This window comes from Carassius auratus, chromosome 28, assembly GCF_003368295.1.
Source record: "Carassius auratus strain Wakin chromosome 28, ASM336829v1, whole genome shotgun sequence".
NCBI lineage: Eukaryota > Metazoa > Chordata > Actinopteri > Cypriniformes > Cyprinidae > Carassius > Carassius auratus.
Genome location: NC_039270.1, coordinates 26,150,368 through 26,165,038, shown reverse-complemented (window position 1 = coordinate 26,165,038; position 14,671 = coordinate 26,150,368). Strand labels below are relative to the sequence as shown.

General features: G+C 37.7%; 1 protein-coding gene across 1 annotated transcript; it reads left to right on the top strand.

Moving 5' to 3' along the window:
- Positions 1-9,045: 9,045 nt before the first annotated feature.
- On the top strand, positions 9,046-11,539 carry LOC113047317 (uncharacterized). The gene is made up of 10 exons (XM_026208678.1): positions 9,046-9,172; positions 9,265-9,324; positions 9,419-9,469; positions 9,574-9,645; positions 9,749-9,826; positions 9,928-10,026; positions 10,110-10,193; positions 10,335-10,555; positions 10,723-10,882; positions 10,986-11,539. The coding sequence occupies exons 4-10, from the start codon at positions 9,627-9,629 to the stop codon at positions 11,129-11,131; spliced, it is 807 nt and encodes a 268-aa protein (XP_026064463.1). The 5' UTR covers positions 9,046-9,172; positions 9,265-9,324; positions 9,419-9,469; positions 9,574-9,626; the 3' UTR covers positions 11,132-11,539.
- Positions 11,540-14,671: the final 3,132 nt, after the last annotated feature.

Here is a 14,671-nt window from a genome sequence, read left to right as displayed (position 1 = left end):
CAGGCAAATACATAAAGAAGCTATGAAGAAGACCTATTGGAATAATATGACTTACAGGGAAAACCACAAACAAGCAATGAAACTCAAGTATAGAAATACTGATGAAAACAGAGAGAGAGGAAAGATCAGGATTACCAGCAATTACAGGAATATTGACAAATTTAGAATGAGTCAAAAAAACTATATGGTTCAAGATTATAGGAAGGACAAACAATTCAGAGAGAGGCAAAAGAAATGTATAAATCAAAAGTACAGGACCAATGCTAAATATAATGAACAGCACAGGAGACATATAGTTGAAAGATACTTGAAAGATCCAATTTTTAAGCAAAGGAAAAAAAAAACATTATACAAATCAGTGCAGAAAGGATTCTGAGTTCTATGAGAAAAGGAAATTAAATTGGAATCACCGATATCACAATGATGTACAGTTTAGGACCCGCCAAAAAATGTATTACTTATTTAAAGTACAAAAAAAAATATCTGCTTTTAACGAAATTAGCAGGATTCAACAGGGAAATACAGAACAATGGATCTTATGCACCAGCAGAGAAACATACAACAAAATAGCCAGTCTGACCTAATACAAGATCCAGGAGTTCTAAGAGCTTTAAATACTTTTAGAGATGTTGTTAAACACGGACCAACGTTTGTCTGCACATGCTGTGCCAGAGTGCTCTTCTCAAACCAGGTACGTCTTTGTGATCGTGGCCGATATCAAAAGAATCCAACAGTTTCTTCAGTTTGCTTAAGTGGAAACTATGTTCACATCTGCTCTGACTGTCCTGATCAATGTGCCTTGGAGAACAGGAAAACAGAATGTATCTGTCACTGTTGCCATACAACCTTGATGAGAGGTTTCATGCCAGATATCGCAGTAGCTAATATGCTTCAGTTCACTCCCATTCCAGCTGAACTCAGTGATTTGAATATTCTTGAGAGACACATTATTGCAAAGTACATTCCCTTTGCTAAAATTATCACGCTTCCGAAAGGTCAACAGAGAGCTATAAAAGGAGCCGTAATATCAGTTGCATCTGAAGTGGAAACAACAGTAAATAGTTTACCAAGAACTGAAGCTCAGATGCTAACAGTGAAGCTAAAAAGACGTCTGGGGTACAAAGGTCACTATCAGTTTCAGACTGTGAATATGCATAAAGTTTTGTCTGCTTTAAGAAAACTAAAAGAAATTCATTCAGAGTATAAAGATATTTCTATAAATGACACAGTCTCAGAAGAAGAAATGTTTAATCAGAATGAACAAGGAACAAATGAAGTCAGTGCCCCTAATGATGAAATGGATATTGAAAGCAGCAGCCGAACTGACAACACTGAAGGAGTGAGCAATGAAAATCAACAAAATGATTCAAGTGATGACTCTGAGAATACTGAAGATCAGCCCTCTGGTCTAGCATTGGATACATGTCTTCAGCCCCCAGATCTTGGCCAGCACTTGTTGTCCTATGAAGATGGAATATTTTGTATTGCCCCAGCAGAGAGAAATACACCTATAAGTATGTTTAAGATTCCTAAATTAGAATCTTTGGCTTTCCTGGTGCAGTTTCCTGATGGTATGAACACCATTGATGAGCCTGATCGCACAAAACGTGTCTCCCCTAGCAGATACTTTAACGCAAGACTGTTCTCTGTTGACAATCACTGTGCAAGAGACACAAACTATATCTTCTTTGCTCAGTTTGTCACTGAAATGCATATGGCCACATCTAGTATGTCTGTTCAGCTGAGGAAAGCAAAACCCATGACCCGTGATGGACGCAGAATAAACTGTTCACTGCTGCAAGACAAAGAGGAGTTAGAAAAGCTTGTGAATAATAAGGAGGCAACACGTTTCATGCAACCATTAAGAGGGACTCCAGCATACTGGGAGAAAACTCTTCGTGACTTGTTTGCTATGTTGAGACAACTGGGCACTCACACATTTTTCTGTACGTTTAGTGCTGCTGAGATGAGATGGCCTGAAGTCATAACTGCTATTAAAGCACAACAAGGTGAAAGTGTGAACTTCTCTGAATTAGACTGGTCTGAGAAATGTGAAATTCTGAGAAGTAACCCAGTCACAGCCATGCGCATGTTTGAGAAACGAGTTGAAGCCTTAATGAGAGATCTAATCATGTCACCTGCTCAACCTATCGGTGAGGTTATTGACTTTTTTTATAGAGTTGAATTCCAACAACGTGGCTCTCCGCACATTCACTGCTTATTTTGGGTGAAAGAAGCTCCTGAATTTGAAAAAGATCAAGATCAGGATGTGTGTGATTTCATTGACAATTACATCTCATGTAAATTACCAGACCCAAACAAAGACCCAGAACTGCACAGAATTGTAACGGAAGTACAGGTGCACAGTCGAAACCACTCCAAGTCCTGTAGAAAAAACAAGAAACATTGCAGATTTGGATTTCCTAAACCACCCATTAACAGAACCACGATAACTCGCCCTAGACCTCCTTCTGAAGATGAATCACAAGACCAAGATGAATCAATAGAAGACCGAGATCATGGTACTGTTGACAAAGCTAAAGCTCAACTTCAGAAAGTGTGGGATCTACTGAATGATTGCACTCAATGTTTTGAAACCACTGTACAACTGCTGAATAGAGTCAACATGACTTATGAAGAATATGAGAATTACATTGAGGTTCTGTCTACATCAAATGTAACCATTATGGAGAGACAACCACAGGACTGCTGGGTTAACGGCTACAATCCTTTGCTGTTAAGAGCTTGGAATGCAAACATGGACATACAGTTTATTCTGAATCCTTACAGCTGTATCATGTACATTCTTTCATACATTTCAAAAGCTGAACATGAAATGAGCAGTTACCTAAACCGAGTGATAAAAGATTCAAGCCACGATAATCTGTCTGACAGTGAGTGCATGAAGCAGGTCATGAATGCCTATTCAAAGAACAGAGAAGTCAGCGCTCAAGAGGCAGTCGCTCGCACATGCAGTCTGAAATTGAAATCCTCATCACGCACTGTTCTATTCATACCCACTGATGACAATGCTGTAAAGATGAGTTTACCCATGAGGTACTTACAGACCCCATGGATGATGACATGGAGAATGTGTGGATGACAGGATTGCCAGACAAGTACAAGGCAAGACCAGACAGACCTGAATTTGAGAACATGTGCATTGCTGAATTTGCAAGTGAATACCGCATTGTTTATGCTGGACAGACAAAAGGTAAAGCTGTTTTCAAAGCCACTTCAAAACAATATGGGACACATACAGAAAAGAACAAGAGGGAAACCTGCTGTTATCAGATTTGCTCGTTTTTCACAGCAGAAAAACACAGAAAAATTCTATAGAACACTTCTAAAACTTTACCTACCATATCGCAGAGATGAACAGCTGAAGTCCACAAGATTCCCAACATATGAATCATTCTATGCATTTGCTTCAGTAAAACTACCAGGCACTGATGACCTGCAACGTGTGTTCGACATTGTGAAAGAAAACCGTGAAAAATATGAAAAACATAATGAGACCATAGAAAAGGCAATTGAAGAATTTGAACAGAATGGTCCAATTGAAGATGCATGGAGTACATTGGCACCAGCGAACGAACTGATCAGATTGGAGAGCATTATGGAACGTGAACCCACTGATCCTAATGAAGTAAATGAGCAGGATGAAATTCCTGAATACACATCGTCAACCTCTCTCAGTAACACAGCCATGCCACTCATGGAAGTTTCCCAGCTAAATCCAGCACAGATTCGCAAAATGTATCAGAGCTTAAATCAGACACAGGCGTCTATATTTTATGCTGTGCGCGATTGGTGCAAAAGATGTGTTTCAGGTGAAAAACCACAACCGTTTATGTATTTTTTAAATGGAGGTGCCGGAGTTGGTAAGTCACATGTGATAAAATGCATTTTTGCAGAAGCAACCAAAATCCTGCGTAGGCTTCCATGCACAAGAGATCTTACAGATATTTCCAAGCCAACAGTTCTCTTAGCTGCGTTCACTGGAACTGCTGCATTTAATATCTCAGGTAAAACCCTTCACTGTCTATTGAAACTACCAAGAAACTTGAAGCCTCCATACCAAGGCCTGGGAAACATTTTGGATGAAATCAGGGCAGACCTCTCTAATGCACACATCTTAATTATTGATGAAATCTCAATGGTGTCAAAACAGTTGTTTGTCTATGTGAACTGGAGACTGCAACAGATTAAAGGAAACCAGAAGCCTTTTGGTGGATTGTCCATACTTGCTGTTGGAGATTTTTTTCAACTGCCACCGTTAGGAAGAGCTAAACCACTCTGTGTGTATGAAGACCATGTGCTGGACTTTTGGAAGGATAATTTTCAAATGATAACACTGACGCAGATCATGAGACAGAGAGATGATCTTGCATATGCTGAGTTGCTCGACAGACTAAGAGTGAAACAGAAGCAGGACCAACTGACTGATGCAGACAAGTGTATGTTAGAAACAGTCACAAGATCCTCCCCTGAAGAATGTCCCACAGATGCATTACACATCTATACAACCAATAAAGAGGTTGAAAACCACAACACTGAAGCTATATCTTCGCGCTTTTCAAATATTATTAATATTAATGCGGATGACTACAAAAAAGATCCACGAACAGGTGAAATGAAAAGGCAAGCTGCCCCATGTAAAGGAGAGAAATGTGACCTTCTCGACACACTACAGATTGCTATTGGTGCACGAGTGATGCTAACCAGAAATATTGATGTAGAAGATGGCCTAGTTAATGGTACTTTTGGCAATGTGGTAAAAATAACGACTCGGAACCGTGACGGTGTTTCATATGTGCAATTAATTGGTTTGCATTTGGATAATGTAAATGCTGGACAGAAATATCGCAAAAAAGCACCTGATGGAGATGACACAATTGTCTATATTGAAAGGTCAGAAGAACCCCTCAAAAGAAAGGGTACAGTGAGAAGACAATTCCCCATGAAACTTGCTTTTGCATGTACTGTTCATAAAGTGCAAGGCATGACAACTGATTCTGCTGTTGTATGTCTGAAACGTATATTCGAACCAGGCATGGCATACTTGGCACTCAGCAGAACAACAACACTCAGCGGTTTGTACGTTACTGACTTTGATGAAATGAAAATCTTCTGTGATCCTGAAATAAGTTCGTCCTTGGAAAACATGCCAAAAGCTGACTTTCGTAACATTCAGCCCATCCTACACACACTGCAAGAGTCAAGTCTTGATTCATCTTTGAAAATCATTCATCACAACACAGAAGGACTGCAGTGTCATATGAATGATTTAAAATGCCACAATGAGCTACTATTGGCTGATGTTTTGTGTTTAACTGAAACACATTTGTCTGGCTCAGCTGTTCCTGAGTTTCTCCAACTGAATGGTTACACTATGTACAAACGAAACAGAAGTGTATCTTACACAAACTATTCACATTTGGCTAACCAAAAAGGTGTAGGTGTAGCAATGTATGTGAAAACCAACTTAAAAGTTCATCCTCTGATGTATATCCAGAATGTGACAGACTTAGAATGCTTGGTTTTAAAGGTAGAAGCTCCTAAACAAGCACTTATTGAATCTAAATGCCCTTTTGACATCTCTAGAAATCTTTGATTTCAAGCATGTTATAATATGCGGAGACTTCAATGAAGATCAGTTATCCCGTGGCAACAAACCTATTCTACGTTTATTTCAAGAAAAAGGTTTTAACCAACTTATTAACTCTGGGACAACAGAAAACGGGACTCTTCTGGATCCTTTCTTCATAAGCGGCGCACACTCTCATATCAGGGCAGGTGTACTACAGACATATTACAGCTATCATGATCCTGTGTATTGTATTTTAGAATAGAAGCAACTTTTTTGAACATACAATAAATAAATTTTTATAAAACACAACTTCAACACTTCTGTAAGATTAATATATTGTTTTACGATAAAATATTAATAAAGAGTTTTCTTTTGTGTCTGTTTCTTGTGTGCATGTGTGCGTGTATGTGTTAAACATATAGTGTGTGTGTGTGTGTGTGTATGAGAGCATTAGATAAGGAATGAATGGAGAGTGAGTGTCCTTTCCAAGGGTCGCCACCTTGACATGGTGGAAAGGCTTGTGTGTTCCAGTGATCCCAAGAGCAAATCAGTCTGGAGATTTTCACTTCAGTTTGGCTTGCTTAAGGGTGAGGTTCCAGACTAAGTGCGATCCAAAAGGTCTTTAATTCAACTAAATAAAATGTTTTTAACATAATTTGTTTCTTTCTTTCTTTTTGTCTTTAAGTCATTCAGTCACCATGATAGCTTATTGACCAAACTTTGATGTGTAGTTTATGTAGGCAAGGTTCTAACTACTATGTGTTATCAAAATGATCTGTAAATACAATGTAGTTAAGTACAATCAACACTAGTAATTCTCTGCATTTTATTTCTAACATGATCGCTCCGTATTATTTGCCTTTCTTAAAGTATTGACATTGATCCACTTCAGATTTACAGTATTGTTCAAAATAATAGTTTCATGATTATATTGTTCTCACCAAATGAGTCTTTTGAACCTCCGCCAGGTATGACACATTATCCGCATTATTCTTTTGCTTTTATTACACCTTTATCAGCCTTTGTTGTGGTTATTTCAAGCTTTACAATCCACTAAACTGATCACTTAGTCTCAGTATGCATTTAGCCCTTATTTATCAAAAGTCTTACTATAAAAATTATTGTGACAGAAATGCATTATGAAGAAATGCACCTGCTATAAGTAGCATTAGAGCTAACGTTAGCATCAAGCTACATCAGACAATTTATTAAATTATTAGTAGACTTTTACTAAAAACTCACTTTAAACCCCGATCGAGTGTTTATAATAACTTCCTTTAGCAATCAGGGGTGGAATTTGGTCGTTTACTATTGTAAAAATATGTTATTTGTAGCCTTTTTCATCGCTGCACAAGTTAGCATTTCCGATGTACATTTTCTTTTTCTTTTTTTTATAAAAACGCCCCAGATCTCAAGAAAATCTCATACCAAGTTTTACTATCGTAATCGCGGGTTTATCTAGACGCCTCATTGGCCGCTCTGAGCCGTTGCTGCGATACGTCAACACGTCCGCCATGTTAGTGAGGGCAAGACTGCCTTAAAAATACATGGAAGTAAACGGGGAGCTGCGGTTTATTCTGAATAAAAACACGATAACGTTCACATTTATCAACCGATTTCAGGTTTGTGATCCACGTGCAGTTAAAAAAAACGTTGCCTCCAGTTATTTAGTTAGGTTTGGAAAATTATTAATTTTCGTAAGGAATTATGAAAGCTCACATTTGTCTCACTTGTTGATTTCGTTGATTATTTTCGGTTTACAATTCTAATGTTAATTTAGTATAACTGTGACATATGCATGTAATGTAATTTGAATGTACATTCAATTAAATGCAGTTGTTTTATTGCTTTCTCTGAGTTCAAATTCCACTTTTTTTTCTTTCTTGTGTCTCAGGTCAAAACACAGCTCATTCCCTTTGAAATACTGGGAAAAAAATCGAAATAATACATCTTTAAACATGAATATGTAATATCAAGAATTACAAAGAATATGTAATATCAAGGGTGGAATAATACAGAATAGACAAAATGAAGAATAAATTAATAGTTAATTATAGAGTAAAATAAACAATTGTGAAATGTTATTTTAAAATACTATTTGTGTAATAATTATTAAACAAATTAAGACACAACTAATGACAGAACACAAAAAATTGTGGACATGAGTTCCAAATTGTGTTTAATTAATGAGCTCCTTAAGTATAATATATACATGTACACACATACACACACACTCATACATACACACACACTCACACATACACACACACACACACACACTCTCTCTCACACACACACACACACACACACACATATATATATATATATATATATATACATATATATATATATATATATATATATATATAAACAGAGCCGATCAGCCCTATACGCTCACTACGCAAGCTGCGTAGGGCCCCGCAAATTACTCAAGGCCCCGCCTCCTCCTCGTGTCATAGCGCGTCACGTCACCGTCAATTAATGTTTACAACATCCATGACAAAATGAAGCGAAACTATCCTTCTGGTCACGAAAAGAGGAAAAAAAAACCCATGAAAGTGAACTGCGGGAACAACAATCAGGTAAACTTGTCTTCTCTCCTCTCTAAGTTTGAGGTCAGCAAAGTAAAGTTTATGTGCATTTCTGTTGTGTTTTTTCGGTCTTGCTAACACTTTGCTCATCTACAAGAGGTTCTGGAACATGGTCGATTTCTTCACTTACCCTGTGGAACCTTCCAAGCTAGGCATTTTTCATTTATCTGGCCTGTCAGATACACTCCGCTTTACCCATATAGCAAATGTGCAGAAGAAATATTATCTTCTTCCTTGCCTGGATGGAAAGGCTGGTTTTCCGTTGATCCACTTGTAAAAATGACTGCTTTTTTTGAAGGGGTGAGAATTTAATTTATTTTGCCTGGAAATTAATCAATTTTTACTTTATGCACGTTTTTCTTCTATTTTAGATGCTGTTTGCCATTGTTCAGTTTATTGATGAGGAGGATCAGCCATTTGCAGTGGTTCCGCAAGTGTGGCTCAGCGAGGGCATGTGCTATTGGCCCCCATTTAACCTCCGCAAAAAAGACAAAGGCAACAATTTAGCCATCCGCTGCACGCCTCCACACAGCACCTGGGAGAAACATCATTTTAAGTTTATGAAGGGAGCAGGTAAATGGTTCTGACTTATGCATTTGATTTTCCTGCATTTCATCTGTGTATTTTCTTTGTCTGTTTATGGTGGATAACTGACTTTCATTCATTATTCCCTGCTCTAGAATGTTGGCAAGAGGCGATGAGATATTTGGTGCGCTTCCAAACAGGTTCTAGCGTTGAAACGACGGACGATGACAAGAAGAGAAAGAGAAAGAGAATCTCAAATTCCAAGTATAGACCCCAGGCCTCTTCTGATGAAGAGGAGTCTAGTCTTCCAGATGCACCAGCAGTGCTGTCGTTTGGACAACCTCTTTTGAGCTTTAAAACATTGTTCCTGGTAACAAGGTTTCAGTGCTGCCCGATGCTCCAGAAGTTGCATCGATTCCAGAAAACCAGGAAAATGTTGTGCCATCTGTAGACTTCAGAGGTGGTATGTAAAATTGCTGTGATGCTTGATTTGTGATCCTGCCACTAAACTATACCCTTTGTTAGATTTTCAAAGTTCTGTTTCCTCTTTCTCAGAACCAGGTTTCTCTCCAGAAATTCAGACTCCACTTCACAGAGCCAAGAGTTTGAGTACAAGTAAGTGATGTTATTTGTGACGTTTTTTTGTCTTGGAAACTATTGCTTCTATTTAAGATAAGGAATCCTTTAATCATAATCTGTTTTTCATTAGGACACTTGACTGGTTACTCGCCGCAGCAGTTTCTGGATGAAAGGTGTCGAGGTGTGTTGTACATTCCATTAGCATTGCACAGTTCAATTATAGTTTCATTACTGAATATGCAATACTCTGCACTGAAGTTAAAGCTCTTATGTTTGCTCTTCCAGCTCGTCAAGTACTAAGCTTTACACCCCCAGCAGCAAATTTACCCTGGCAGCATATGGGTGAAAACGCTGGAGGTATGTAATATGTTGCGCTAAACTAAGTGTTCCATTTTAAGTCCAATTCATTAAATGTATGCAATAACTTCAAACATATTTTTACGTCAATGATTATCAATAGGAGAAAGTCATCGCTCTGTAATTGGCCCTTGGACTCCCCTGGCATCTCGTGTACAGCATGAAGTTTTCAGCTATGAAGGTATATTTTAGGCCTATGTCTTAGTGTCCAGTGTTTTAAAAGTATTGAAAATAGTGCCTTTAGGTGTTTTTTTTTTGTTGTTGTTTTGTTTTTTAATGTAGATTTCCAGAGATTCCAGAATGAAAAACAAGCCGTGATGGAGGAGAACCAAGCCCTTAGGGAGGAGAACCAAGCTCTGAGGGAAAGCACTGCACGAGCAGGTAAGAACATGCACAAAAAAGTCAAACTTAGGAAAGAGTATGTGATGTATGTACAAAATTACCATATGCCTTTCATTTTGTAGCTTCGGATGACAGCGGCTCACTTCAAGAGCAGGTGAAGCAAGTTGGGACAATGTTGAAGACGTTTGCTCGCACTGGGCAATCAGGTACAACTTGCAAACAACACCTGTGGTTGTTGGTTTAATTCCCACTGGGGCCACCTATACATGTAGTAGACCTAGATATAAATGTCATAGTTTAGTAGTTGAGGGACCAGGACTGACTATTATTTTATTTAACCCCTGTAGGTGCAGATCAGACCTTAATGCTGCAACGTCTTGGAGAGTTTGGCGATGTTGTGCGTAGCATGGACAACAAAATGGACACTATGCTGCAACATTTCAGTGCCAATGTGTCTGTTGGAGAGTTATCCCTGCCAGGGGATCTGTTACTCCCCCTAGACACCCAGGAAGATTTGGCGTTGCTTGACAACAGTTTGAGGCAGGATAAAGAGCTCCAGGAACGATTTGTAAGTGTGCTGATTTCGTTTATAACTCCATAGGGTAATGTAAAAAGTAGAATTAAGATTGTACACTGCATATTCTACAGTCTGAATCCATAGCCTGTCACATTTTATATTTATGTATGATAAGCTTCAGAGAAATGTAATTTGTAACACTTTTTTTGGATTTTCAGCTTCGGTTTTTGGCAATCAAATGTGGGAGGGACCTAAAGACAACCGTCTGGCGGATGCTTCAAAGTATCTTCTCTAATCACCTTTCCATCAATACAACCTGGACTGGAGTTGGGGATAAAGCATGTTTTAGAGACATGTTCCTGAAGACCATTGTTCAAAGTAAGTTGGATGTAAAAAAATAAAATAAAATAAAAAATATGTTTAGTAGATGTGTATGGCATTATGCCATTCAAATGGAATGACAGATCTGTATTTTCTACAGGAGCCATCCGGAAGAACCCGGCAACACAGGATGCCACTGATGAAGCCATCCAGGTTAACGTTACGCGTTACCTGAAAGGAGCATCTGACCGTGAAGGCGGAAAAAGGCGCCGCACAGCTGAGAGGGACCCACAGCCGACCCCTTAAACCTAGGCTGACTACTGACATCCCAGCATCACTGACAACTGGAACCCTTTCTTTATCCTGCAGTCAGTAACATCAAGACCCCTAAAGAAGCCAGAAGTGTCAGACTGCACTCCCCAATCCACACTGTTCACTGTGGATATTATCATAGTGCTTAACTTATTATATTGTTAAATATAGCTTGTAAATCCTTGTGCCACAGGTCAGCATTGCAGTTATATCTGTTCTACTACTTTTTTTACCTCAGTATTTTTTATATATATTTGAAGATGTTTATCACAGATACAAGAGACATCTTGTACCCCAGGTCAGCAATGCCATTATAATGGTCTATTCTACTCCAGAGCTTTATTCTAAATTATTACCACTTATCTTATTGTTAGAAATGGCTTGTAAATGTGATGTTATACCTGAATTTTTTTTGGTGTCCTGCACATTCTTTGGTACCAGATATACTCATTACTTATGTTTACTGGTAATTCTTTTCATGCCAGAGCTGACCTCTTTATATTATTAACAATTATTGTAAGTGTTATAATTTGCTTGTAAGCTAAGGCTGTTTTTTTTTTTTTTAACAATTTAATTGGAAACCTGCATGTGTGTGTTTGTGTATTTATTTATTTATTTTTTCTCTTTTTTTCTGTTATTTATATTTCAGGGATCTGACATCATGTTTCAATGACAGTTACTGTACTTTGAAATGTGGAATTAAAACGTCAAATGGAAATTTGTCTGGTTTGATCAATCATTGTTCTTGATAAACTGCATAATATATATATATATAATATATAATATATATATAAATAAATAAATAAGCAAGCGGCGACCGATCGCTCGAAAATAGCGTTTGCCTCCGACGGGCCGCGGAAGGGTCGCCTTTGATATAACGGCGGCGGGACGGCGGTTGGCCCGCGGGCCGGCCGCGGAACGAAGGCGGTAGGAAGGCGGCTGCCGCCGGCGGTGCACCGTCAAACGTGTTTGCGATTACGCTATTCTGACGCTTCTACTGCCGCCGGAGCGCCGCCGGCGGTCCGCCGACTCATTGCTATCTGGGTAGCTGGGCAGGCAGGCAGTGCATCTCTTGCATCACTTTGTGCCTGACAAAAGTGAGAGTAAAATACAATTATTTATTACGTTTGTTTTTGATAAACGACAAAGTGCGACGGTGTTTGTTTACTGCAGCTCGGAAAAGATAACCGCGTCGAGTGTGTTATCATGCGTTCATATGCGCATGCACGAATAGAAATGCGCATTTTTCAAGCAGAAATATATGTGGAGACCAGACAGACTGTACAATATATGGGCGTGAATGATGGCACAGTGCACATTATACATAGCCTACATACTTTTAAAACAAGACACTGATTATCTAGTCTCAGTCAATGTGTAGTTAAAAACTCTATAGGCCTACAACTGCACTGCACTAATTATGCAAAATGGAAAGCAATGTATTGATAATTTGACAGTGATTGACTTGATTTATAGGCTATATTGAATTTAAAATGTTGATTAGCTGGACATACTGGTCAATGTGTGGATGCACATCGCTCAGTTAATAATAACCATAAATCAAGCATTGCTTCACCATATATATTACAAAAAAAAAAAAAAAAAAAACTTTAACATGCTATGGCAAGCCATTTTAGCTTTTATTCGTTCACAGTTTATGCATTTTTGATATCAAGCATTACATTTTTTTACTATTTGCAATGTGAATTCTTGATTATTTTTACTGATAGTTAGTCAATAATAGCTAATACTAATTATATTAATACTAATAGCTAATAGTTACATTTTTATCTACCAATGTCTATTTTTGATATCAGGAATTACATGTTAACTTGTACAAAAGTTCATTCTTGATATCAAATAAATAATAATAAAGTAAATGACTGTTTAACTAACTATGTGATATTCTTCTCAGTTTCTTCTAGACAGTCCAAATAGACTGGTGTTGCCCATACTGATGCCGAAAATGCCCAGGCTGTAAAGAGAACCTAAGTTAAACACTAAAGCCAAAGCTCAGAGTTATAATTTATTATTTTCTTCTTATTTATGTTTACGTTAATATTCACTTACTTAATAATGTTCACTTGTTATCTTAATATTCTATAGGAAATACTCTATTCAATAAATATTGTTTGTTTGAACCTCATTCTGTTCTATATTGTTGTTCTATATTGTCGACTGTTTTGTTTAAAGGAGGGAGGATTATATTGGGATCACTGAAGTGTCACGTGTGACTGTGTGGCAATGGCAAATGGTTTACATAGCTCACAGCATCATGGGTCAGTTAGAGGGCCCCTTAGCAGAATTTTGCTTAGGGCCCCAGGGAGGTCAGGATCGGCACTGTATATATATATATAAATCCTCTGAGAAATCCTCAAGAAACACGTTTTATTTCAGTTTATATTTTATTTCAGTTACGTTTATTTCAGTCTTTCTCTGTGAATAGAGTGGTTTAGCTGTGAAAACAAAACCTGACAAATAAAGATTAATTCTTCACCGCTTCCCTCAAGATTTTCTATTTTATTCAATTAATGAGTCAAATAATGTAAAAGACTTGACGATGCTTGACATTTTGTTCTATAATGCACATTACACACACTCATGCAGAAAACACACACATTTTGAAACAGTGGTTTGTTTTTGTTAACACATATGAATGTTTGAGTGTGAGTGTGTGAGGTTTACCTTGTACAACAAAATCTCAAAGTATAGTTATGTTTATCACAGACCAGAATATGAGATGGTCCCCTCAAAAAACTTTATATTAATCAAAATGAATAATCATTATAAAATCATCACAATGATTTCATTAATTTTATTGCAGCTGGACTCACTATGAGTCATTTCTAGGCTATTAACATCATGAAGTTTTTGTGTAAAGACACACGCAGTACATGATCAGCTTTAAACAGCCTGTGCAAAGCTTTTAAATGCAGTCTATAGTATTGTGATGGACTGAGAAAAATGGTTATATTTAATTATTAATAACTAATAATTCCTTACATTTATATAGCACTTTTCTGGGCACTCAAAGCACTTTACACTCAAACACCACCAGTGTGCACATCTACCTCCAAATATTTGACAAAAACTACTGAAACATTTAATAAGGTAATTATATTATTTATATTAAATTCTATCTTTACGGGGGGGGGGGGGGGGGGGGGGCGTGGGAGAATATGAGCAGGGCCTATCTGGCCATTCATTCAGGTCTGCTCTGGGTTTAGTACAAACACAACACTAGTTTAGGGAGGAATAGTCTTGTCTCTGAGAAATGCAGAGAACAGCTTTCCTCAGCTTTCCTTGTCCTGTTTGCAACTGGCTAAAAGGGAAGAGAAAATAATAATGTATTACATAGAATCAGTTCACAGTTTTATGAAAAGCTATGAAATCCTTAAAATTAAGTGATGATAAACTTAATCAGTAACAGAGTTACTGAAGAATAATGGTCCATTAGTTAATGTTAACTACTTTAGTTAACATGATCTAAGCAAGAACAATACTTCTACAGCATTTATAAGTCTTAGTTCATGT